Source organism: Corylus avellana, chromosome ca5 (assembly GCF_901000735.1).
Source record: "Corylus avellana chromosome ca5, CavTom2PMs-1.0".
In the NCBI taxonomy this organism is placed as follows: Eukaryota; Viridiplantae; Streptophyta; class Magnoliopsida; order Fagales; family Betulaceae; genus Corylus; species Corylus avellana.
In genome coordinates, this window is record NC_081545.1 from 25,938,574 (window position 1) to 25,965,190 (window position 26,617).

The following is a 26,617-nucleotide window of genomic DNA, read 5'->3' on the forward strand; positions in this document are numbered from 1 at the left end:
AAAAATTCAGTCCAAATTCACCATGAATCATGGACCAATCCGCTTTGGTTTGGGCTTTTATGGACCTAAACACAAGCGAATGTGATTGGTCCAGAAAAGCCCAAACCAAAGCGGATTGGCTAATCAAGTGGCCGGAGCCTGAGTCCGAAAGGAATAAAATAAACGTTAATGTTCACCGACTTTTCATTTTTCGAAAAACCAAAGCGGAAAGCATTTTCCCGCCTTTGTGGTCTTTAGCACCTGACAGAGCTAAAATCTCCATCATTTTCCCTTTCAAAAATTCAATTCCATCTCTAGGGTTTCGATCTCCAAAACCCTAACACTCATTTTCCCCACAGTTACAATTCCATCGATTCCTAGGGTTTCGATTGGGCGAGGAAGTCTCGCGGAACCATGTACATCAAGGAGATATGCTTGGAGGGGTTCAAGTCGTACGCGACGAGGACCGTGGTACCTGGCTTCGACCAGTACTTCAACGCGATAACGGGACTGAACGGGTCGGGCAAGTCGAACATTCTCGACTCGATTTGCTTCGTCCTGGGCATCACGAATTTGCAGCAGGTTAGGGCTTCGAATCTTCAGGAGCTCGTGTACAAGCAAGGCCAGGCCGGGATTACCAAGGCTACTGTCTCCATCGTCTTCGATAACTCCAATAGAAGTCGGAGCCCCCTCGGCTACGAGGACCACCCGGAAATTACTGTTACTCGACAGGTTCGTCTGCAATTTCGCTATTTTTTTTTTTTTTTTTTTTTGACAAGTGGGAAATTTGGCCAGGAAGGTGGTTTTGATAAATTTGGTATTGTAGATTTGAATTCTGGGTTGTGGGGGGCTTTCTCTTTCTTTCTTTCTTTTGTTTTAGCATTGTGGAAGTGTAGTTGCTTTTTCAATGGTAATATGTGGATAAGCTTGCTTAAGATTTTATAGTGCAATACAAGTTTCAGGCTATCAATCGCTAGTGAGCATGTTTGGTTCTTAAGGGTTCATATTTGGCCTAATTTGCAGATTGTGGTTGGTGGGAGGAACAAATACCTAATAAATGGAAAACTCGCCCAGCCTAGTCAGGTGCAGAATCTTTTCCATTCGGTGCAGCTTAATATTAACAATCCACATTTTCTCATAATGCAAGGGCGCATTACCAAGGTTTTAAATATGAAACCCCCTGAGATTCTGTCTATGCTTGAAGAGGCTGCTGGGACAAGAATGTACGAGACGAAAAAGGAGTCTGCATTGAAAACACTTGAGAAGAAGCAGACTAAGGTTGATGAGATTAACAAGCTTCTTGACCAGGAAATACTGCCCGCTTTGGAGAAGTTGAGGAAAGAACGGACCCAGTACATGCAATGGGCTAATGGCAATGCTGAGTTGGATCGACTTAAAAGGTTTTGCATTGCTTATGAATATGTTCAAGCAGAAAGGATTAAAGACAATGCAGTCTGTGAGGTGGAACAGGTGAAGGCCAGGATTGCCAAGATTGATGACAATACGGGAAGGGCACAAGCAGAAATACAGGAGATGGAGACTAAAATATCAAAATTGACTGCTGAAAAGGAAGCAAGTATGGGTACGGAAGTTAAATCTTTGTCAGAGAAAGTTGATGCACTTTCTCAAGATCTTGTGAGGGAAGTATCTGTACTGAACAATAAAGAGGACACTCTCAAAAGTGAAAAAGAAAATGCTGAAAAGGTAGCTGAGTTTTAATCTCCAATTAACATTTTTTCAAGTTTTGTTTCCTTGTGAATGTTGTAATTAGACTTCACATCTTGATGTTTCCAGATTGTGAGTAATATTGAAGATTTGAAGCACTCTGTAGAAGAGAAGGCCTCTGCTGTTAAGAAGGCTGAAGAAGGAGCAGCTGATCTGAAAAAGAGGGCTGAGGAGCTTTCTAAGAATTTGGAGGAGAATGAAAATGATTACCAGGTATATATGTTCCCTTTGTGCATTTTATTCTGTTCACAATGTTATTGCTTTCAGTTGATTGCAAATCAGATTGCATTTTGAATTTGATTCTGTAAACAATATGGGTAGGGTGTATTAGCTGGCAAAAGCAGTGGAAATGAGGAGAAATGCCTTGAAGATCAACTTGGTGATGCTAAGGTTGCTGTTGGGAGTGCTGAAACTGAATTGAAACAGTTGAAAACAAAAATAATCCATTGCGAGAAGGAGCTGAAAGAGAAAACACATCAATTAATGTCAAAGCGTGAAGAAGCTGTTTCTGTAGAGAATGAGCTTAATGCTAGAAGAAAGGATGTGGAGAATGTTAAAACGGCATTGGAGTCTCTTCCATGTAAAGAGGGACAGATGGAGGCTTTACAAAAGGTTGGTACTCTTTTGAGGATTATCTCCATCAGTGGTATAGTGTATAAATCTCGATTTGGTTATTTATTCTGTCAAACTAAAATATTTCTTCAGGATCGTGCATCTGAGTTGGAGCGGGTTCAAAAGTTGAAGGATGAAATACGCAATCTGTCAGGACAACTGGCAAATGTTGAGTTCACATACCGTGACCCTGTGAAGAATTTTGATAGGTCAAAGGTAAAAGGTGTGATTGCAAAACTCATCAAAGTAAAGGATAGCTCCACAATGACTGCCTTAGAGGTTAGCATGCATGATACTTCATTTTTATTTCATAACTGAAATTTTGTAAGTTGATTCTTACAAGTTCGGTTATTTTCAGGTTACTGCTGGTGGAAAGTTGTTTAATGTTGTTGCAGACACAGAAAATACTGGAAAACAACTGCTTCAGAATGGCAACCTTCGAAGAAGAGTTACAATTATACCTTTGAATAAAATACAGTCCCACACTGTCCCCAGTAGGGTTCAACATGCTGCTGTTAGATTGGTTAGTCACTGCATCGAACTTTCTCTGCAATTATCTTTTTCAGTTAACCTATTCTGGTAATCATGCTATTCTTGCAATTTAAGGTTGGCAAGGAGAATGCAGAACTGGCGCTCTCTTTGGTTGGTTATGAGGAGGAATTGAAGGTGTGCTTCCAGTGGGCCCATGTGATTTTTTAAGCCTCTTAACTGTGTGCTGCTCATTTTAAATTTAAATTGTTGATGTTTATCGCTGTGGTATTACGCTGTTATACATTTTAGTAATTAGTAGTAAGTTCTATGATGCACTTTTTCTGCATCTAAGCAAATGTAGGTGCTAGAAGTTTTGTTGTTTGCATTTTTCTTTTGGTTGTTTGCATAGTAGTCACAAACAGAAGATCTTTAGAATTGTGATCAACTTTTGCTCCTTTTCTCCTCCCTTTCTTGGATAATGGAAATATACATATGGGCAAAGCTGGGGTTTCTTCAGTATGTTCTTCCTAAAAGTTCATGTGTGTTGCAGGGTGCTATGGAATATGTATTTGGTTCGACCTTTGTTTGCAAGACCATTGATGCTGCAAAGGAGGTATGTTTGGTTTGCATTGATCTACATCATTGTTTGAGCAACTTGATTCAAGTTATGGTGGTTGTTATTGCCTTGGAGAGGGCATATTTTATTTGCTGTTCTGTTTCTGGAGAACTTTTTGCATGCAGTTACTGACTGTGCTGAAGTTTTGAACTATTTTTAGTTTGATAAAGTGTAGTAGTAAGTATGTACTCTTTCCACCCCACAATAGATGATCCATTTCCTCATTCAGTTGTCTTAAATATGTGAAAGTTTCCAAAAACAAAAACATTTATCAGTTTAACTTTCCATGGTACCTATAGTACATTTATCATTAAAGAAAGAAAAAAAACAAAAAAAAAAAAACTTTCCATGGTACCCTTAAAATTGCACCTGCATTTTTTCAAATTTGGACTCACCTTTCTTGGCTCATCTAAAGGCATTTTAGGAAGAGAGCTTGTTTCATTAGAATGTGTGCCATATGTAAGCTTTCGTTTATTGTGGAACGGAAGGAGCAGCCTTTTTTTTTTTTTTTTTTTTTGAAGTGATGAATGAATGTAGTGTTAACAAAACAAGTTATTTTTAGCAAAAATAGCTCTGAGCTTATGGGCATTTATCTGCATCTTAATTGGTTTATTGCCTGCCGTTCCGAACTTAATATAGCATAATGCTTAGTAAGTGTATATATGTATACAATGTTCCAGGATTTACAGTGTCTTTATAATGTCCGGCAAAATAACAAACACAAATTTATCTATGGTCATCTTATCGAAAGCAATGGAATCATAAAACAAACACGAGAAAGAAAACTATGTGGAAGTCTTGAAAAAAATGCAAGGCATCCTTATACAATGCTAGTAAATTCTCTTATAAGTTTCCAACTAAGTGTTTGCCAGGTTGGACACAAGTGTCCTGTCCTCAAACGTTTGACATGCCACTTTCTCAAGCCAAGAAGTGTCCCAAAATCATAAAGATTTTCCTGATATTTTCCCTTATAACCAATACTTAAAAAAGATTTATGTTTGTATGGTTAGCAGTGTAAACCCAAGCCTATAGTTGAAAATGAGGTAATCACAGGTATTGTACCCAGCTCAAGGTACAATGCTCCAATAAAAGCACAATTTGACTATCATTTTGTTGTATGTTTCATAGGTTGCTTTCAATAGGGAAATTCACACCCCGAGTGTCACTCTTGAAGGTGATATATTTCAGCCGAGCGGTCTTTTGACTGGTGGAAGCCGCAAGTAAGTCACTTGAATTCGTCACATGAATGCATGAATCTTTTGTAAATACTCTCTTTCTCTTCTATAAGATCTTTATTATTTCTGGCCAATAATTTAGAATTAATATGGTTCTTTACATGCTTTGTGTGCTCAATGTTCTAACTCAAAGCTGATGTTACTTTTATGCTTCATTAGAAGATGCTCTCAAGTATTTTTCCTTCTTCTGCTAGCTAACCTTCTAAAATAACCATTCCTTGCCTTAGGGGTGGTGGTGATTTGTTAAGGCAACTTCATCATTTGGCAGAGGCTGAATCAAAGCTTTCTACACATCAAAAAAGGTTGTCTGAAATTGAAGCGAAGGTAGACCTTGAACATCCTTTCATATTTGCCAGAATAAAGGCAAAGAGTTTTGAAGAAAAGTTGTTTCTTGTGCTTATCAAGAAAGTTTCTTTATATGCAAACTGGTTAAATATGTATTTTATGTGTCTGTTTTTGCATTGACTAGCTAATTGGAGTAACTTATGAGTTCCCTTCGGACTTAATTTTGACATCATTAATGTCTGTAAATATGTGGGTCATATAAATGCATTTATACCCTTAATGTTTGGTATGTTTAACTATGATAGGTGCATTTTCATTTTTTCTTGTACTGAAAGAATAGAAAGTCATTTTTTATAATGACACTTGTGTAGTTGGATATAGAATAGTTTGCCTGTACTATATAATGCACAAAAGAAGTAGGGGCAGCAACCCAGACCCAACCTAGTTTTGACACGAGTGGGTCAGCTTCTGACAAAGGGCAGGTTGGATGTTGGAAGCCATCTTTCAATTTTGACAAAAGTCGAAAGCTCAAGATTTTCCAACATTTCAAACCCGACATGACCATTTTTTAATTTTTAAAAATTCAATTACAAAAACGACGCTTTTATTTTAATTATATTTGTAACACCCCAATCCCGTATTGGGCAGATGAAGAGTAGTTCACATAAAGTGGGTGGTTTATAAAGATAGTCAAGAATGCTAAGTCCCATATTGCTTAGTTAGTAGGTGAAATTAGGTTTTATAAGAAATTCTAGAGAAGCTCCAAGTTGACTAGTCCTTTTGGGGTGATAGTACAGATGCGGTTAGTGCTTTTTCTTGGGTTGTTACAATTTTAATTATATTTTTTCTTGTATCTAAAACGACATCGTTTTAGAGAAACTATAAATTCTTTCTTTCCCTGGAATCCTAGCTGTGTTGTTCGTATCTTGGTATGGTCTCTCTCTCTTGAACCTTCTTGCTTTCCCACACACCAAACACCCTTTGATCTCCAATCTCCACCTTGATTGAGATTAATCTCCAATCTTTTGTTATGGGCCTAATAATAGCTAATGTATTTCGTAGGTGTATAGCTAATGTGTTAATAGGTGTGAGTCTTGTAATTGGGTTGTATATTTTGTAAGTGGACTTTATGGTTGTTGGAATCAAGGGCTTAGTGGGCGGTTACCTTAGGAGGGGAGATGAAGCCCCTTTATTTTAAGGGATTGGGTGCAGATGGGAGATATACTTTTAGTGAACCATGTTATTTTCAGTGTAAGATTCAGTTTTTTCATACGTGTCCTTATTTTAGTTTTTGAGAAGTATGTGGATTTTATATAATTAGATTTAACTGATAGTTTATAGGCTACATCAATGAATGCATTATTGTTACCTCTAGTATCCTGATCAGTCATTTGTCGTTGAGTCACTAACTACACATACTGGAAGCATATTATTTTTTGGTGTCTTGAGCCTGTTGTGGTTTAATACTATTACTAGCATTAAGACCTGATTAGTGATGGATATTTTGAGCATGATGAGTCCATCTTACTTTTTTACTTTATGCTTGTATTCATTTCTTGTGCATTGGCTCCTGACATAATTCTTATTTTTAGTTGGTTCGTCTTAGTGGATACGTAATTTTTGCTATTTGAAGTGTCTTTCTCTTTTGGATGTTTATCGCTGAATGCAGTTTCCTACTGCTTTTATATCTTTGTTGATGCCTTCTTATCTTCACGTGCAGATTGCAGAGCTCCTGCCTCTTCAGAAAAAGTTCATGGACCTTAAAGCACAGTTGGAGCTTAAATCGTATGACCTTAAATTATTTGAAGGCAGGGCTGAGCAAAATGAGCATCATAAGGTTTGCTTCTTTCTCTCTCACGTGACCTATGTACTTCAGAATTACATTTAGTTTTAATTTTTTTTTTCTTGGTGCAATCTAGCTTGGTGAAATAGTGAAGAGGATTGAGCAGGAGCTTGAAGAAGCAAAATCGGCGGCTAAAGAAAAGCAACTTTTGTATGAAAAATGTGTAAATGCAGTTTCTTTGCTTGAGAAATCTATCAAAGAGCATGATAATAATCGGGAGGGCAGGCTCAAGGATTTGGAGAAAAAAATTAAGGCTATTAAAACTCAAATGCAGTCATCTTCCAAAGCTCTCAAGGTAGGTTTTGATGTTGCTGAGCTTTATCATAAGATTGTGTATAATCTTTAGGCAAGCTCACCTGCTATTCCCTCAACCTACTACTTGTCAATGGTCAACATCGAAGTACTGTGCACCCAATCATGCAGATTATGATGGTCAAATTTTGTTTCATATTGGCTACTTTAAGTCATATAACGTATTTTGCTTGCCATTTTATTGCATTGAAGTTTTTGTATGTCCCAGCCCCTCCACCTCCAAAAAACAAAAGAACCAGTGGGCAGATAGAAACCTCAAGGAGGTATCAATAATACTACTCCTTGAGATTTTCTGTTAATTAGAAGTATTTCCTTCAAGGTTACAATGTTGGAACAGCATTCATAAACTATTTTCTTCCAATTTCTTATAAAACTGATTAAAAATTGTTAGTGAATTTGTCAAGATGTTTTTATTAGATGAAAAGTCAATAAGGAGGGGAGTTAAAGTGCGAGTCAAACCCAAAATCTCTTAGAATGCTCACAAATACTTAGAGGTCTTGGGTTCACTATTATTTCAGAAATCTTTAGTGACTAATCGTTATTATCATTTGCTGAGATAGTGTTAATACCATTTGCTTCAGTTAGCTAATAGTGTTCATTTTAAACAGCTCTTTGATTTTTTTGTGACTTGGTTTTGCTGGCTAGTAGGGGCATGAAAATGAGAAGGAGAGGCTTGTTATGGAAATGGAAGCTGTTGTTGAGGAACGTGCATCCTTAGAGACTCAACTAGCTTCTTTGAGAACACAAATCGACAGTCTCACTTCAGAAGTAGAAGAACAAAAATCCAAGGTAGAAACATGTATTTTTTTTGGATGAAAGTAAGATCTTTTTAGAACAGAAAAAAAAAAAATACAAAGAAACAGCTGACTGGCTTCCAGCACAACAACAACAAGGGTACCTGCAGCTAAACACTAATGAAGACCAGATCAACACAAAGAAACAGCAGGGCTGGCCCCCTGCAAACAGCAGCAAGGAAACTAGCAGCTAAATGCCGACATTTGCTTTGACAAATTCTGTGCTGTAAAAATTACTTTCTCATGCCTCTGTGTTGCAGGTTGCTGCCACAAGGAATAAACATGATCAGGTGCAATCTGAGCTAAATCTGATCCGTTCGAAGATGAAGGAATGTGATTCCCAAATCAGTTGTATTCTTAAGGAGCAGGCAAAACTTCAACATAAAATTAGTGAGACTAATCTTGAGAGGAAGAAAATGGAAAATGAGGTAATTTGCTAATTTCCCCCTTCATGTATTCCCTATAACTCGATCTACTAACCAATCCACCTTTGGTTCTCTTTATTAGGTAAAACGAATGGAGATGGAACAGAAAGATTGCTCAACAAAAGTAGACAAACTGATTGAGAAGCATGCCTGGATTGCATCTGAGAAACTGTTATTTGGAAGAAGTGGGACTGATTATGATTTTGCATCTCGTGATCCTATTAAGGCAAGGGAAGAACTTGAGAAACTGCAGGCCGATCAATCAGGGTATGTGCCTTAGAAAAGTTCATTCTTATCTAAATTGTTGTTATTTATTTGTTTTGCTATTAATACCGTTTTCTTCGACTAGTTAATGTCTCTTGTGGAGCAAAGTGGTTATTGTATATTTGTCTTTCTTTTCCTATGTGAAGCCTTGAGAAAAGGGTGAACAAGAAAGTAATGGCAATGTTTGAGAAAGCAGAAGATGAGTACAATGAGTTGATGTCTAAGAAAAACATCATTGAGGTTTGTTACTGCTGATCTGTCTGAACATTCTTGTACCTTGATTTCTCTTTACTTACTCTAGTTTTGTTTTGCCTAGAATGACAAGTCCAAAATAAAGAAGGTAATTGAAGAGCTAGATGAGAAGAAGAAGGAAACACTAAAAGTTACTTGGGTTAAAGTTAACAAGTGAGTTGTGTTTTATTCTAGATCTTCGACTTGTAAATTTTTAATGACATTTAGAGTAATCATCTATCTTTCCCATCATTTTGATGGTTCAACTGGTTCTTATTTCACAAAGTTTGATGGCACTTAACTGTCAGAATTTTGTTAATTTGCTTCAGTGACTTCGGATCCATCTTCTCTACCCTATTACCGGGAACCATGGCAAAGTTAGAACCTCCTGAAGGATGCAGCTTCCTTGATGGTCTTGAGGTTCGTGTTGCATTTGGAGGTGTTTGGAAACAATCCCTGTCAGAACTCAGTGGAGGTCAACGATCTCTGCTTGCATTATCTCTAATCTTGGCACTGCTCCTTTTTAAACCAGCTCCACTTTACATATTGGATGAGGTATTTTAAACTTAATTCTTCTTCATTTATTAATCTATCCTTGATAATCCTACTACTCTTGGAGTAGCTGAATTGGATATCTATTTCATAATTCATTCAACTAATCTGACCTTTAACCCCTCTTTTCGAAAAAAATAAAATAAAATTAAGGTTTAATCCCAACTGAGTGTGGCTATGTACATTTTGAGGCCTTTGTCAAGCTAGTTGGACAAGTTCAGAAAAATTGCTGGGATTTTTGGATTCCAATAATATAAAACCCGATAAAATTAGAATTAGGTCAAAATATCTTTTTGGAACTTGCAAATTAAAATCAATGGCTTTTCACTATCTTGTACACACCCATATATATGAGACTCTGCCATAACGAGTTTCCTCACGGAGCTCTATGTTGCTTTTATCATTCATTGCTTCATCTAGTGCACAACGTTGTTCTCAGATGGATTTGCAAATGATTTTGATTTTTGAGGTGGTTTACAGGTCGATGCAGCTCTCGATCTAAGCCACACACAGAACATTGGGCGAATGATAAAAGCTCACTTCCCACATTCACAGGTTTGATGACACTTACCATGCTTGCAGGGTTAATGCTTGCTTGTGATTTATGTGATGTTTTATGATTCCCTTATTCTTCTTCATTTTCTGCCTTAACTTTATAGAATATGAAGCATAAAATTTGTAAAGCATAAGGAATATCAAATTAATAGAACATAGTGTTTTTTGTTGATCTGTTTAAATAAAAACTTTGGGAACATTGTGAAAAGTATTATTCATTTTGGCTGAGGCATGCCATGAAAACTGCCGTTCAACTCTATTTGGCCCCTTTGGATATGTACTTCAGTTTTGGTAATTTAACGTTTAGTTTCCATGACTAAAAGTGTGAAACATTTTTCTCAATGCATGTATATATTATTGCTTGGTCAGTTCCCTAATTTTTTTTGAAAAGGATTGTGAAAGTTGCTTGGATCAATGCTTGACTCAGGATGCCTGCAGAAAGAGGAACAAAAAAGTCTTAGATCTTAAAAGTGAAACTACTCGAGGCTTTTTTATGAAATTATGTCAACTGATTGTCTGGTAATAGAACATTTAGCCTGAAGTGTTCTATGTATGCTTGTGCAATAGATGATATGCCATGCATGAAACATTTGAAAGCAAGGATAAATGTGGTGGTATGTATTGTATTTTAATTGTTTCATATGATACAAGGCATGCAACATTCATGTGTTGCACGAGCCCTGCTCCGTGTATCTGGTGCATGGAGAGTTCAACCAGCAATTATCATCTCAGCTATTTGATAAAACATGCAGAGTAGAGTTGTGCAAGTAGAAGAACTTCAACCAAGAAGAAAAACACAAAAAAAGATCATTTAAAGGTCAACTTTTGCTTTTCATGTGATTAGGGTGTCACACATTAGGTCCTATCTAGATTTGACCAATGCAAGATGGTATTTTTTTTTTTAAGTTTTAAATTCTTAGTGAAACCATGACTTGCAAAAGTGAGATTATTGTGTCTAGTACTTTAAAGTCAGTTCAATGAGATGTCTTATTTTTTTGCTTCGTACCAAAAAGTTTATGTTTTTTTGTTTTTTAAATGTCATATACAAAGGAATGAATATTTGATATCTAAGTAGTGATCGAAAAGAATTTCTTGTCTTAATTGTTCCAGTTAATTAGGAAAATAAAGTCTAATTTACCATACAAGATGACTTTATAAGATTGAACATTTTATAGCATCTAATTTTAGCACAAATGAGGCCTACAGTAAAGCTATTTATAAAATTAGTAAGCATTCAAGAGATCAGTGATTATGATTGTCCCTGTGCAGCTTTTGTACACTTGGAATTATCAAAAGGACCCCCTTTCTTGAAATATCAATGCTTAGTAATTCAATATCTTTGCAGAAAGATAGGTCAAAGAATGAAGTGTCAGACATCAAATTTGAGTGGGGATGTTACTAGAGAAAATCAGCTTCCTGTTACATTAAGCCTACGTGGGAGTAATCTTCTTTTCTTTGGTTTTTGTTTTTGCAGTTTATTGTGGTCTCGTTAAAAGAAGGCATGTTCAACAATGCTAATGTTCTTTTCCGGACAAAATTTGTGGATGGTGTTTCCACCGTTCAAAGGACTGTTGCGGCTAAGTAGAGCAAGTGATCGCTGTTGTCTTGTGATGCCTTTGCATTTAATTCTAGTAAGGGGTGTGTGTTGAGAACATATTTTTTTGAGTTACTTATGTTTGTTTTTTTTATTGGTAGCTCATGAATCCCATGGAACTTGAACCCGTGATCTTAGCTGCAAATATTTGTGAGAGTATATAACTTATTTTGCGTCAAATGGCCTTCCACCCCATAAGAATGTGAACAAAGTGGTTGCTAGTGCAATATGGACTATTTTCTTCAGTTGTTTTGGGCCATCTTGGGTTTTGCCTAGATGAGTTGTATGCTTGTTGGTGGACTACCGACAGCACTCGGAGTGCTGCTGTGTGGATGGTACCTTCATGATTTTAATGGTGTCTATGAAGGAAAATGAATTATATAAGTTTTGAGGACTGTGAGAGGATATTGAAAGAGATTAAGTCCTTATTCTTCAAAACTCTATATCTTTGGACGTCTATTTTTGTTTCTCCTTTGACGATTAGTTATCACGACTTTTTTGTTCTTTTTAGTGAGGTGTTTTCTCCTGTATACTTCTTGTGGACTTGGGGCACCTTATACTCTTAATGATATCTTGATCACTTATATATATATATATGAAGAGAGCGGTTGATCCCAAGCTTGACAGATTTTTGGCTTTTAGAATCATATGCAGATTTATAGATATTTAAGATTACACTCTTTTAACTACTATATATTCTAACTTTTCAAAATTATTGTCTGTTCAGGTGGCTGTCTTTTAGTCAAGCTAATAGAGAGTTTGCAGTTACCTCCATATATATCCAGGCCAGTGAAGTTTATTACTGGGTAAAGGAAATCTTGGTACCATGCTTGTATATTTGTTGTTGTATTCCTAATATTAGAAGTTATTTCCATGTATCTTCAACTGTAGATATACACTTTGTCTGACAATCCATCTTAGACGAACCTCATGTTTAGTAGTACAAAGAGTTGTACCTCTTCCCTCTTAAGACTAAAGCCTACTTGATCAGGTTGACTTTCCAAGGTCTGCTTTGCAAATACATTGAGTTCCTCTTGCATCACTTTCCTCTATAAAATGCTAGAAATCAATATTTGCTCTTTCTTCTTTTCTTTTTGTTTTTTTTGTCAGCAATTCCGCATAAGATTACGAGTGAAAAAAGGTGTTGGGAGGGTTGGAGCCCTTACATGTCTTTCAACTTGTCGTGAGTGCAATAAATGTTTAATTGTAACATCTCCTGTTTTTGTTCTAGTTGGAGTCAACTGTCAAGATACGGTTGGAACCTGGTACATTGCATACCTTTTAGTGGGTAACTAAAAAAAAGAAGACTAATAAATGTTATACCACCAAAAGAAGAAATTGCACCAAAGCAATGATTTCGAGGATTCTCCTAAAATAGTTACATCTTCCCTCCAATTTGTTGGTATTGATCAGCCAAACAAAAAGAAAAAACCTTGCACAAGGCCACAACTCTTAACACTCAATTAAACCTCCTCTTCTGTCAAAATGTTGGAGTTTCCAAAAGTAAATCTAAAAGTAGAGAGGGAGAGGAGTTATAACCTTTATGAAGGAGACCTTTTTTAGAACAAGTATTTAAAAAAATTGGGTTAAATGCTAAATACCTCATTGTGGTTTTGTTGCTTTATTTTTTTTTTTCCTTAGGATTTGATTTTTATCACAGGAGGTCATTGTGGTTTTGATAATAGACCAAATTAGTCATTCTGTTAGTTAGGTGACTTAACGGAAGTCCACGTGGATCAATCAAATGTTGACATGTGGTACTTACTTAATTTTTTTTTTTAAATTAAAAAAAAATGTATTTTTTTTAAAAAATAAATAAATAATTGGGGGTGCCCGAGCTATCCCCTTGGCCATTTGGGGGTGGCCCCCCACCCTCATCTGGCCGGATGGGGGTGGCCGACCACCCCCTTGGCGAGCCACCCCCATCCGGCCAGATCCCCCAATTTTTTTTTGTTTTTTTGTTTTTTTAAAAAAAAATTAAGTAGGTGTCACATCACATGTCAACATTTGATTGGTCCATGTTGACTTCCGTTAAGTCAACGGTCAACTGACAGAGGACTAATTTGGTCTACTATCAAAACCACATGACCTCCTATGATAAAAATCAAACCGTAGGAAGAAAAAAATAAAGTAACAAAACTCCAAGAAGGTATTTAATATTTAACCCTAAAATGAAATCGTCTGAATTGAACAAATTTTAAATAGTACGGATAAAGTTACATATATACCTTTGAGGCCTTAATTTTCATGTGAATTCATTTTTTTTTTTAAAAAAATAATAATAAAAAACAGGGAATCTAAACTCCTCTAAACTGAACGATTGCTAATTTATAACTTGAAATATCCAAAGTGTCCTTCTATTATTAAAAAAAAAAAGAAAAAGAAAAAGAAAAAGAGAACAATGCCAAAAAAAGAAAAAGAAAAAAAAAGTAGGGGCTGAAGGGAGCCTAGGTTTACTCCCCACGGCCATGGAGGGGGGAGACTCATGGCCTTGGTCTCCTCTCCAACAGCCGTGGAAGAGACCCATGGCCTAGGTCTCCTCTCCCACGGCCAAGGGGTGGTCCGTCCATCCCTTCAATTCTTCCTCTCTCTCTCCTCCTTTTTTTTTTTTTTTTTTTGCTTATAATAAAATGGTGCTTCTTCGATCATTTCAAGTCTTAAATTAACACCTGCAATTTTTCGTCAATTTTAATGCCAGAGGATGTAACTTGTGTTAAGAGTATATTATGAGATTTGATATGATTTGATTTTATATCATGAGATTTGATCTCAGCATTAATATAAATACAATTTGGCAGTGTTAGCTTAGAAATGGGGTTAAGTGTAATTTTCCCATAATAAATAAAGTTTGTAATTTCAGTTTTAACAGATTCAATTAATTAAATTATATCCTATCCATATACAATTAATTTTCCTATTGAAATTCTTAGGTTTCTTTGCTTTCTTTTAGGAGAGATCATATTAGATTAGATTTCTAATACTGCTAATAATTAAGATCCAGATGTACGGAAAAAAGGTCATGGGCTCACAAAACCATGCACGCCCACGACGGTGCGCTAGGAAACATCCTCCTTTAAGAAAAATAATTAGTCAGAAATGGAAATTTAGAAGAGGGCGGATAATATATATGCCCAAGATCATTGGAACATGAGAAAATCATACTTCCACATGACAGGATTTTTAAGATCTTGGCAAGTATACTGGCGGTGCTTTAGAAAATTCATGTATTCTGGCGAATGTCTCCTCTGTCCTTGTTAAGTACAACCATGTGTTTCTCTCACTCAAACGATTGCAAATCCACTAATATCATAATTTATGTACTCTCAGTTTCTGGGTTTTCTTGTCAGTTTGATCTGAAAATGATGAATATGAAAATGAAGATGATGTTTGTGAAAAGAGGATGTAACTAACGATAGAACAGAACATGTTCCCTTTGACATTCTCAAGTCATGGGTAATGCGAATTATGCCATACACGTAAGTTATATGTTTAAAAAACTCAGTTGACTTGAAGCAGAAAAAATAAAAGAAAATAAAATGATTAACAAACTCGCATGTCAAACACCCATTATTTTATTAATTAATTAAGGTACATCTATGTTGGGAGTCAGCAATCCCATTAATTTTTTTATTTAAAAGGAGTATTTTGCACCCACAAAGCTTGAAAATACAAATCTTGAGGACTTTGCTTCAAAGTGAGGGAGGGAAGGAGTGGGGAAGATTGAAACATATATTATAATGGTTTATTTTGAGAGTAAACTGGTTGACTTTCTATATAAAATGGTATAATTTATTTAATATGTACTTTTTTTCATCTGAAAGAATGGTCGATTATCTATGTCCCTTCGGATGATGAATTGGACCATTTGATAAAATCCCTTTAGACATGGAAGATCCGATGCTTTGATTTGTACACTTCAATTATTTAGTTTATCTTCTTACAAAATTCTTTTTGGTTGAAGTGTCTTAAAGAAACCGTTGATCATGTTGACTTTTTTTTTTTTGTGTGTGTATAAATAGCCGTCCACACATAGCCTATTTGTGTTGTGGCCTAAAAATACATTACAGAGACAGAGACAGAGACAGAAACAGAGAGACGAGACAGAGAGACGAGACAGAGAGAGAGAGAGAGAGATGAGGAGCAATCAGGTGCGGTTGAACTGTGGTATAACAATGCCTTCCATTGGACTAGGCACTTATTCCTCCCAAAATGACAGTGAGACGACAGAGCTAGCCATTCATATGGCCCTCAAGGTATTATAAAATACAAATGAAGAAGAAAAATACATTTGATTTTGTTGCTATTTTTTCTATGAAAATGCTAATCAACATGCATGGCTGTGTAATATGCAGATGGGTTACAGGCTTTTTGATACAGCAAAAATCTATGGTTCAGAGCCAGCTGTGGGGAAAGCTTTGACAGATGCAATTCATGATGGGACGGTAGACAGAGGAGACATTTTTGTTACATCTAAACTCTGGGGGAGTGATCACCACGACCCTGTTTCAGGCCTCAAGCAAACTCTGCGGTAACCACTATGCACATGCAGGAAGAAAAACAAGAAAAATAAAATTAATAATAGCAAATTCTCTTTTCACGGATGCCAAGATTGGATTTTTTTTCACTCACATGATTTAAATATAATCTTTTAAAGCAGGTTTTAGAGAAATTAATATTTGTTTTGGGTTTGTGTTGGAATTTAGGAAGATGGGGATGGAATATGTGGACATGTACCTGGTGCACTGGCCAGTGAAGTTGAAGCCGTGGGCTTGTGATGCCGTCCCCAAAGAGGAGGACTTTGAACCGTTGGATCTTGAGTCCACCTGGGCTGGGATGGAGAAGTGCCTCGACATGGGGCTGTGCAGATGCATTGGTGTCAGCAATTTCTCCAGCAAGAAGATCCAACGGCTGCTAGATTTTGCTTCTGTACCTCCGGCCGTCAATCAGGTACAGTACCATGGTCGTACTCACAGCCAAACAAATTTTAAAATTCCATAACAAAAAAATAAAAATCATATAAAGAATAGGTTGAAGATGATGCAAATCATCAGTATGAGTCATGCCATTTTCATCGTGGTCAGTGTTGTCATCAAATATATATATATTTTTATGGGAAATTATGGGGACATATATATAGTCCAATGTATGTGTACCAGCAAAGTGGAATTTTCAAACTCTGTGACGTTGGGTTTGAATTTAAGTCAATAATTTAATAGAAAAAAAGGAAAAACTACAAATCAATAAATCTTATTTTTTGTCTTCCATACGTGTCAATGTGTCATTCATTTTCATGTTTGGCTACTAATTAATGCTAATAGAAGAATAGCAGCCAACCGAAAAGACGTGAAATATAAAAATATATATGATTAGGCATGCAAAAAGAAAAAGAAAAAAGTCAATGATTTATTGAATATTGTTTTTTTTTTTTTTTTTTGTAATTTAGTGAATATTGTTTTTGAAATCAACAAAGTGTATTCAAAAGAGTGGCAAGCAGGTACTTTCAAACATGCTTCAGTTAGAATTAAAAATAAAAAATAAAAAATAAAAAGAAGAAGAAGAGGAGAGAAATGTTAAAGGTCAATAAGTTTCTCATATTTGGCTCATATTCTCTTATAATCAACTATTGGATTTGTGGGGTTCACCATTAACTTATGTGGGATGTAAATAAGTCTACAAATCTAATGATTGATTGTAAATGAACATGGGCCAAATATAGGGAACTTATTAACTCCTAGCATTTAAAAATAAAAAATGATAATAATAATAAGGCATGCTTCAATTATGCCTATGGTCCGGGAAGGACCCAAAAAGAGTTTTGTCACATAATTGAATAGGTATAATATATACTAATTTTAATAAAAATGTGGTTTCTAGCATTCATGATAGAATAGGTATAATATGGATATATAGTATATACCACATTTTTATCTCATAACTATCTCACAATGCAGACATGGCAGGTTCAACCAACTCTTGATTTTTTTTCTTTTATTTTTAATAACAATTGTTTCAAGGGTTTGTTAGACATGCCATGTCAGCATTATCAAATAAAAATGTGATTTCTAAAATTATTTGTATAATGTATAATATCAATTAATACTTGTTAAAAAAAAAAAATCGCTAAAACTGCTAATCAAATTCCTTGTAATAATGTTAAATAGGTGGAAATGCATCCAATGTGGAGGCAAAGCAAGCTCCGAGAGACGTGTGCGGATCACAAAATCCACGTAAGTGCGTATTCACCGCTAGGTGGGCCCGGGAATGCATGGGGATCAACAGCTGTGGTAGATCACCCACTCATCCAATCCATTGCTCTTAAACACCTAGCAACCCCAGCTCAGGTACACCAAAATTAATTACCTAATATTTAATTTATGACCCATAATATTACCAAATTTGCTAAAAACTACCACATTCTTTTACATCTTATTTTTATTTAAAAGGTTATCTAATTAAGGTTGCTCCAATTGTATGAAGGTTGCTCTAAAATGGGGATTATCGAAAGGATCAAGCGTGATCGTGAAGAGCTTCAATCATGATAGGATGAAGGAGAACATGGGGTGCTTTGATCTCAAGTTGAACGATCAAGAACTCCTTGCCATCGACAAGTTGGAAGAGAGGAAGATCATGAGAGGGGAGTTTCTTGTTAATGAAACAACAAGCCCATACAGGACAATTCATGATCTCTGGGATGATGAAATTTAAGTAAAAACTACAATAATGCTGCAGTGTCTGACTAATAATAAAAATTCACACAACCTTAAATTTTTTTTTTTTTTTCCTTCATGTTTTCTATTGTACTCCATTGATGCTGAAAGCCCAAAGCTATTTACTGGGTTTTATTCATGGTTAGGGATGGAGTGTGTACAAGTCTCTGGAATGTGGGGATAAGTTTATATATATATGTGCCATTGTGTAAACATAACTACCTCCATTCATTTACCAGTAAACAAAATTTAGAGAAATATTATGTCAAAATTTGTCTAGTTTCCCTAATAATTGGGAGAATGTTTTCCTTCAAATATTATTGGACAAATAATCATACTCCATTAGTTCCTATTACACTAATGATTGATAAAAGCTTCAATCAAAATAGATGGCACACAATATTTTTCAAATACTCTATAAAAAAATAATAATAATAAAAAATAAAAAATTTTGCTATTTTGTTTAAAATCTCATTTTTAACATAAAATCACAATGTTAAACACACTCTAAATAGAAATAGATGAGTTTCGGCAAGAATATGAAAATCTCCTTCCATAAACCCAATTATATCAAATAGATGAAGTAAAAAGGAAAAGCTTTTTTTAAAAAAAAATTGAATTATTTATTTATTTTTTTATGTCGGGAACCTCTTTAAGGCAGAACCCTTCGGATCCACCCGTGCAGAGTAAACCCCGGTTCCATGCACCACATTCTCGGAAGTTTCTCTACACGAAACTAGTTAAATCGCTGGCTTTTTTTTTTTTAATAGTAACAAGAATTACTAGAACAATAACAACTGCATCCTTTTTTGTTTATCTAAAGAGGCTGTACAGAGAATGCATTCAATCATCGATGCGCACATAGCACATCATATAATTAAGCTTCACAATAACCCCTTCCTCCCCTTCTAAAATGGTGAACTGATAAAGACAAATATGTTGGAATTGGTAACCAAAGAATTCGGCCAAATCGAAATGCATACATTTGTACAACGTCTCATACACCAAGGGGGGCACGAGTATTTTAAAACAATTAACTTATCGAACCATTAGTGGGGGCCCTGCACGTCCTCTATAGAGCATGATCCGGTCTTGAAAATCGGGCACCTGGATTTCAGGAAGTGCAGGGTGTTCCAAGAGGCTGGCAATTGGAGTGAGAGAAATGGAATTGTAATCAAAAGAAGACGAATCCCAAGACCCTTCATTCATCCGGCTAGAGGCTCAAGAAAGGTCCCTGTGAAAAGTTAAGCTTTACATTCACTTCCCGACATTTGGTGCTCCAACTTCCAGCCACTTCCCCATGAAGTCATGCCCGGAACCCCTACGGATTTTGTTCTCTCCCGATTTGAATTTAGATCATTACGAGGGGTATCTGAATGAGAGAGGGAAAGGAAAATTAAGTGTTGAAAGACGTGAAACCAAGTAATAGTCAACTATATGTATCATTAGTCATCACTTATTTCCTAGCATATCAGAGGTATGTTAGAAAACTAAAAGCCATTTAGTTTTTCTTTCTTTACCCCTTTCTTCCCGGTTGAATAAAATTCTCAAAATGGAAAGCATCTTTGACAGACACCTTTCATTCTCCTTTCTGCAATCTTTTATTTCCCTATCATCTTCTTGGATAAGTAATAAAGGGTCTCGGCCTAGTTAGTATACAAGAGATGCACAAAAGAAAAAAAGAACACTTATAAATGAAAAGCTTTTTTTTTTTTTTTTTTTTGATAAGTAATAATTAAGTTTTATTAAAACTTATAAATGAAAAGCCTATTATACACATACAGTAAGAAAGCTTAAAACTATTGAAGGTTCATTTAATACCTCTCTCAAGCTAACATCAGAATGTGTTCTAATTTTCAGCTGGTCGTGTCTCCTTTTCGTTGGAATTAGATGAAATGCCCTGCTCAATACACTGTACAAAAGTAATTATCCAGGAAAGGAATCAGAACAACATTCTGGTCCAGAAACAAAGAAACCACTAATAATATAATGCAGGATCAATTTCAGATGATCGGGAAATGAAATGGAGACAATGGAACCACATTGCACCAAGAAAACATAAAGCTCGAGGTTTTATGTAATATCCTAGTTAAGGGACAGAAAGGAAACACGCACACACACACACACGAGTAAGACACCGAGCACAGAAGTATTGTGCCGAGTTTGTTCCCACCTCCAGGGCAACTGAACTCTAAGCACATGGAATAAGGGACCTATATGAGTCAACCCACTCTCCCCAGAATACAACTGCCAAATAAAGCCAATTAATTGCATACTAAGCAAAGAGCCCTGGCCATCAAGTCTTGCACCTTCCACTCATAGATGAGGTCACCATCGCCTAAATTTTTTTTTTTAAGTTTTTTTTAGGCCCATCCTAAAAATATATTTTTCGGCTTTCTTCAAATATTATTGCCTAACCTCGGATACATAATACATAGAATATGCCTCAAACTGGCCAAACAAACTCTTGATCTAAATAAAAGTGAATCTAGGCAGTGAGCAATTTCACCCTGAAACTTGATTTACAAACAACCATGAAGTAAAACTGTTTTAGCACTGCATTTTAGTTTCAAGAATTATACATTTCATGGGTGGGTGAAGACACAAGGCCTCAAGTTGTATATCTTTCACAACTATCTCATTTATCATAAACTAAGTGATGCATTTGCAACATTCCCTAGAAATCATGGCTTTTGAATCTCTTTGTTTATGAAGACAACACCAAAACGCTGTCTTCACACCAGCTAGCTGGGCTCAAAATCCACATTTTCCAGGTTGAAAGAGCAATCAGATGGACAGGAGCTCAGTATCTTATACTATTTAATGCAGCCATGGAATATCAACTTGCTGCCTTCAGACAAGCCAGCATGTTATAATATACCTGAAGAAGATAACTGTGCAGCCAATCCAGTGTTTGTGGGAATGTCGTTGGTGATATATTGACAACCGTCAAACCCTATTCCAAGAAAATGAAATAAAATTAGGTAAAAAAAATAATGACGAAAATGATGGTAAGCAACACTCTAAAACTCCTGATTACAAAGAAGTTTGGGTATCCCTAAAAGAGTAGCTATGATACAGAATCCTAAAAGTCAGAGGAAGGTGAAGCTCCAAGTTGCAGGCACTTTGAAATCCAGTAAGTTAGAAATTCAAAAAAACTTCCCTTTGACTTTTAAGTCGCAAACTTGACAGAATATTTTTAAAAAATACATTATATATACATTATCTTGCACCCAAAACACCTGTCACCTCGTAACCTAGAATCTCCAGTAAGATCTCAGCTATTCAAAATATCATGAATTTAAACTATATTATATTTTTTGAAAAATATATTTCACTAGACCTTATATAATGGCACAAGTGTACCTCCAGATCATGCTCCCATTAAGCTTTAAAACATAAAATAAAAGGACAACTATGGACTTATCAAACAAATGATATGAAAGCCCTCTCATCTGTCTTGCTTCATGCTTTATTCCAGAAGGCAGCACCAAACTGAAAATAAAGACATACAATCTGATCTCGGCAATAATCCTCCTACCCTGTTTGGTTCATAGAAACTTTCCAGTTTATTTTATATGCTAGAAACTATTAACCAATAATAGAACCACTTCCCCAATTTTTCGGTGAGTCTGAAAATATGAACTTGAATCTAAAAGCTTCATAAGCATGAGAATTTAAGCCCCAAAAGCATCATTCCACAACCTATTAATCATACACACTCCAGTAAGGTGGTTCCAAGTAAAGATTTTGTTTTCTGGTCATGAATGCCATAAGTTAGTTCATGCTGTTCATTATTAAAAGATGATTCAACTATCCCAATACTGAATGAAAACTGGAAATTCAAAAGCTGATCTATGGTGAAAATCTCCCTGGAAACAAATTTCTGAAATTGTGGTGTAGACTGCATGAAACTTAAATATTTCCTACAAGAATCTTTCAATTGTTTCCTTTCTTTCCCTCTTTACATTGTCCATTAATATCCATATTAAAATATTAATTAAATGATTAAATTCAATCTTTTCAATAAGCTTAACATGGTATCACAGCAGAGTCTTAAGTTTGAACTTTAACTCCACAATTTACCCCTCACTTCAATTAAACATTCCACTTGTTGGGCTTCACTTGTTGGAGGATGCTCCACCTTTCTTACCAAGCATCTCTAAAGTTAGTAAACATCCTAAAACCGTTAATTTGTTTATTTGAAGGTCCATTAATATAATTAAGTCAGTTCTTAATTACTACTAAAGATGAAAGATAATGGAAAGCCTGCTTGCTTCCTATTAACCAAAAGAAACAAACATGAATCAGATTACCTGTGACTTGAACGAGCAAAGATAGTCCTGAATGATTTTTAAGTTGGCTATTAGCTTATCTTTATCCTGCAAAAAATGAAGTGTTTGGAAGAAAAGTATTAAAAAAATTCAGAGGAAAAACAGATCTTGTTATAGGCAATTCAGAATCAAGCAAAGAAGTAACAAATAAAAGGAAATAAAATAATGAAAAATGGACAGGTTCCAGACAATATAATAGCATGCCTCATCATTGACCAAAACCAAAAGGGCCTTTTGCATACACTGTTGGAAGGCTAATAATTTTTTGATTCTATATCTTTAAATTATCAGCCAATTTTGAAAAATTAGAGTTCGCTTGGTAAAACTCTTTATAACTTTTTAGAGGGTGCTTTTCACTTTTTAGTTGTGATGTAACATAAAGGTGAAAGAGTTGAGTTGTGTTAATGTATTGTTTTTTTGATAAAAAGCAAAAAGCTCTCCTAAAAGGCATTGCCAACCTATATTCTAGTGGAGAAGCAAAACTTATTCGGTGTTTCTTAATCAAATTTTTGGATCAACTTTCCCAATCAATTTATGCAGCCAATTTCTAATCTAATTTTATCAGAAGTAGACTAATAAACTGCCAAAAAAATAAAAAAAAATTCCTGAAAGACATTCTAGACCAGAATCAAGGCATATGCTTTTTATAGTATACAACTATGTCAATTCATGCTTCTTTATATCATATGCATTGTATTGGTTTTTCCCTTTCAAGAAATTTTGATATGATTTTCAACAGAAAACTCCTGACTATCCATTCCATATCATGCATAACACATTTCTTTGACTTCTACTTTTTTTTTTCCCCTCTTCTTCCTTTGCATGGCCAACCATGTTTCTCTAATTAATTATTTGTTGAACCAGTTCTTTAACTGATTTCTTCTTTCCAATACTTAACCATGTTTCCGTTACTTCATTTATGTCTGTTTTCTTAAAAATAGACATCACCAGACTGTATTGAAATTTCTGTCTCGTCTTTGTTTTTTTAATTAGTATTCTCTGCCTCATCTGCACATAAGTAATTTTATGCTCAAAATAGTCAACCACATCGCTCATACAATAAGGCAGACATTCTGTGTTACCAGTTGCCATTACCAAAGCAGGGCACCATTAAGTTGCCAAGACTAGAAGTTTAGAACAATGGCCGACTATTGATTGACTCTTTCATATATTAGAAAGGGGGGAAATGGAAGGCAAAGGAATTTGGGGAGGACAAAAGGGAATAACCAAACTGCCTTCCCCACTTAATATAATAATATGGATGCCACCATGCTCCTAAATTGCATAATTTAAATATATTTTGAAACCATTTCTTATTTCGTAATTTTGTCAACTTTACTCTTTACAACTTTTCTATTAAAATTACATATAACAGTAGAAAAACAAAGGAGCTCATCTCTGTGACCCAGTCGAATACAATGAGATTTTGAGCTCTTTGCATGCAGAACCTTATTTCTTACATCACATTAAAATTATCCTTTTTAAACTCTATTTTACATTTTCATGACCACATTTCCATATTCTTTATAGGTGTATCCTATAATTACCATATATAAACACAAGTATATAGAAGTTACAAAACTAGCAAAAACTAGGTTAACTCCTCCCCCTCCCCCCCCAAAAAAAAAAAAAATCCACTTTTTCTCTATATTACTTTACAGCTAAATAATGTACAACCTGATCCATATGTTAAAAGGTCTTCTAAATAGGTACCAATATAAACTTGACAATCATCAGTACCTGGACTAGACATTTATCCTTAAATATACGAGTCGAGATCCACTCCTCTAGTAATGCCTGCACATTTAGCTTTGTTATATTTTCACCACTCTTGTTCTTATTTCTCAATTTTAAAAAAACTAGCCGAAGTTACATTATAGTATAATTAAAACCACAAAAGTGCATAAAAACATCCCCACACCTTATGATCAAATTCAGACATCTTCAGAACTATAGGTACAATTATTGGTTCAGCACCAGACTTCTCCTTCCTAACAGCACTATTTCCACCAGTCTCTGTATCTTTAAGAGTTTCACCTGTGTGAACAGAAAAGAAGCCAGGAAATGTTGCATCTTAGAAGTAATTCTTTTCACTCATTCATCATGCAAGCATACACATACACGAGTCTTCAATCTCAGAAGGGATCTAAACAATTTTAAACATGACAGCAGAACCCAGAGCGTAAGTTGACCTTTGCTCCCGGACACACTTCTTGCTAGGTTGATAGACTCCAGAGTATCCGAGACTTTATTCAGCTGATTAGCAGAACTCCCTTCTTCTGAGCTCACATGCCCAGAACAATTGCTCTTTTTACTGTCATATCCATTAACACTACTAGAATTGTTTTCAATCTCTGTTGCAGTACTATCATCACATGTCACAGATACATGATTAGCCTCTTTAGATTTTTCCAGCATGTTAGCTAATGTCTTATTTTCGTCATCCATCAAATAAATGCTTGGATCTAAATGTATTCCCTGCCATTATGGTAAAAAAAATGTAAAAAGGTCAATCTTAAAATAAAACATACTATCAAAGCACCACAACAGATTGCACCCACTCTGAGAAGGGTGAACAACTAGAGGATCCAAATAATTAAACAGTGAACACACCTCAATTATAATTGGCTTCCCATCTTTCATAGCTTTCTTCAAATCACCAGCCAAACCTAACAAGGAAATGCTATGCAAATCAATAACAAATACACTTGCTAGTACAATGACATAATTTCCCATAAAGAAGAGAGACGCTCCATATGATTCTCTCAAATAATTATAAAATCCATACTATCTAATGGCATTTCAAAATCTATTTTAGGCAAATCACAACAGCTAAATTATTTCTCTGGAAAAGTTCTCAGCATCTTAAAAGTAAAACTGAAAGACTACCTTTACGAACAATTCTGCATTCTCTACAAAATTCAGTGATCAACTCCTCAGAGGAGCTGAAGTCTCGGGCCCATACTGGAGTAGATGTCAATGGTGCACTAAATCAGATATAAGAAGAGAATAAGCATTCTGATTCAGTCTCAAAAGGAAGAGGAGGGGTAGTAATAAGGCTCATTTGTCAAAAGGAAGTTTCTCTTGCTATAGAGATAAATCATTGCAAACAAAGAAGTGATCAGTTGTCAAAGGAAGTAATAAGGTTCACATTCAAATTTAAGAAACTGGAATCTAAAATATTGCATTCCCTTTTGTTCTCGATGACTTGGAAATAGAAATATCAGGGGCAGTAAACTGTTAATATAACACATTATTTCAAGAAAGCATCTACCTCTGATGACACCCTACTTTATTTACCAGGGGATATCATTATCAATCCAAAACCAGATAACTTCCTACTACCTATCACTGAAGTAAAACAAGTGTAAAAACTAAAAGATTATGGGTGGTGTAATCCTCTGCTATGGTAACAAATACCAATATGTATTCTCAGGAGCTGGTGCATTAGGAATAGTTCAAGTAAAATGCAAAAAGAACATCGCCAACATGTAGGCACAATCAATAAACATCACCAACAATAGGGCCATACTTTAATTCCATTTGTATCCACCAACCGCAAATGAACAAACACATGCTACCATAAAACTGTCCTAATATGCGTAAGTCTGCAGAGAGACAAATGTCACATGGTACTTTCTCAGCTGTGGATTTCCAGCCAGAAGGGTTCTTAGCATGGTCAACCATATAACCTCAGCAATAGATTCCTCGTGCATGACAAACATAAACAAAAAGAAAAAAATAAGTGTCCTTATTGTCTTTCTTCTACATTTGGAGTTCTGAATTGTTCCAAGCAATAAGCTTCTACCATCCGAAAAGGAAAATGTGCTCAATGAGATTAAGCAAAGGAATAAATAAATTCAGGACATACTCTGTCGCTGTTCGTAGCAATTCATACACCATATCTGTCTGTAACAATTAAGAAACACAGATGTTAAAAGGCATAAGTATACAACCAAAAATGAGTTATATATGAATGAGAAAGAGAGGCAGAATATCTCTACAAATATAAGGTAGGACCTGTAGGACATTCGGCAAATTTAGCCTTTGGGCCAGCTGGGTAGCAATGGTAGACTTTCCAAC

The 26,617-nt window shown here is 35.5% G+C and overlaps 3 protein-coding genes across 4 annotated transcripts; 2 read left to right on the plus strand and 1 right to left on the minus strand.

The window, feature by feature from the left end:
- The first annotated feature begins 214 nt into the window (after positions 1 to 214).
- LOC132182958 (structural maintenance of chromosomes protein 2-1) lies at positions 215 to 12,573 on the plus strand. Of its 2 annotated transcripts, none has more exons than XR_009440341.1 (21): positions 215 to 711; positions 1,003 to 1,683; positions 1,774 to 1,917; positions 2,026 to 2,316; positions 2,410 to 2,595; positions 2,675 to 2,839; positions 2,923 to 2,982; positions 3,338 to 3,400; positions 4,532 to 4,623; positions 4,866 to 4,962; positions 6,644 to 6,760; positions 6,843 to 7,061; positions 7,727 to 7,867; positions 8,133 to 8,300; positions 8,380 to 8,564; positions 8,708 to 8,801; positions 8,878 to 8,966; positions 9,122 to 9,347; positions 9,825 to 9,899; positions 11,374 to 11,537; positions 12,221 to 12,573. XR_009440341.1 is itself a non-coding variant. In XM_059596332.1 (21 exons), exons 1-20 carry the CDS (start codon positions 394 to 396, stop codon positions 11,482 to 11,484), a joined length of 3,522 nt encoding a protein of 1,173 aa, XP_059452315.1. In that variant the 5' UTR covers positions 215 to 393; the 3' UTR covers positions 11,485 to 11,530; positions 12,221 to 12,573. The 2 variants fall into 2 exon arrangements, 1 of the variants encoding a protein (XP_059452315.1); XM_059596332.1 differs by having other exon boundaries at positions 11,374 to 11,530.
- Positions 12,574 to 15,611: 3,038 nt separating this feature from the next.
- On the plus strand, positions 15,612 to 18,198 carry LOC132180274 (NADPH-dependent aldo-keto reductase, chloroplastic). The gene is made up of 5 exons (XM_059593033.1): positions 15,612 to 15,746; positions 15,846 to 16,021; positions 16,197 to 16,440; positions 17,655 to 17,834; positions 17,971 to 18,198. The coding sequence occupies exons 1-5, from the start codon at positions 15,627 to 15,629 to the stop codon at positions 18,196 to 18,198; spliced, it is 948 nt and encodes a 315-aa protein (XP_059449016.1). The 5' UTR covers positions 15,612 to 15,626.
- Positions 18,199 to 18,983: 785 nt separating this feature from the next.
- On the minus strand, positions 18,984 to 26,611 carry LOC132183370 (uncharacterized). Its single transcript, XM_059596800.1, has 11 exons — positions 26,555 to 26,611; positions 26,406 to 26,443; positions 25,424 to 25,521; positions 25,148 to 25,203; positions 24,727 to 25,012; positions 24,456 to 24,571; positions 24,275 to 24,331; positions 22,517 to 22,582; positions 21,082 to 21,156; positions 20,022 to 20,112; positions 18,984 to 19,572 (listed from the first exon to the last, which is right to left on the minus strand). Exons 2-10 carry the CDS (start codon positions 26,435 to 26,437, stop codon positions 20,050 to 20,052), a joined length of 849 nt encoding a protein of 282 aa, XP_059452783.1. The 5' UTR covers positions 26,438 to 26,443; positions 26,555 to 26,611; the 3' UTR covers positions 18,984 to 19,572; positions 20,022 to 20,049.
- Between the last annotated feature and the right edge of the window lie 6 nt (positions 26,612 to 26,617).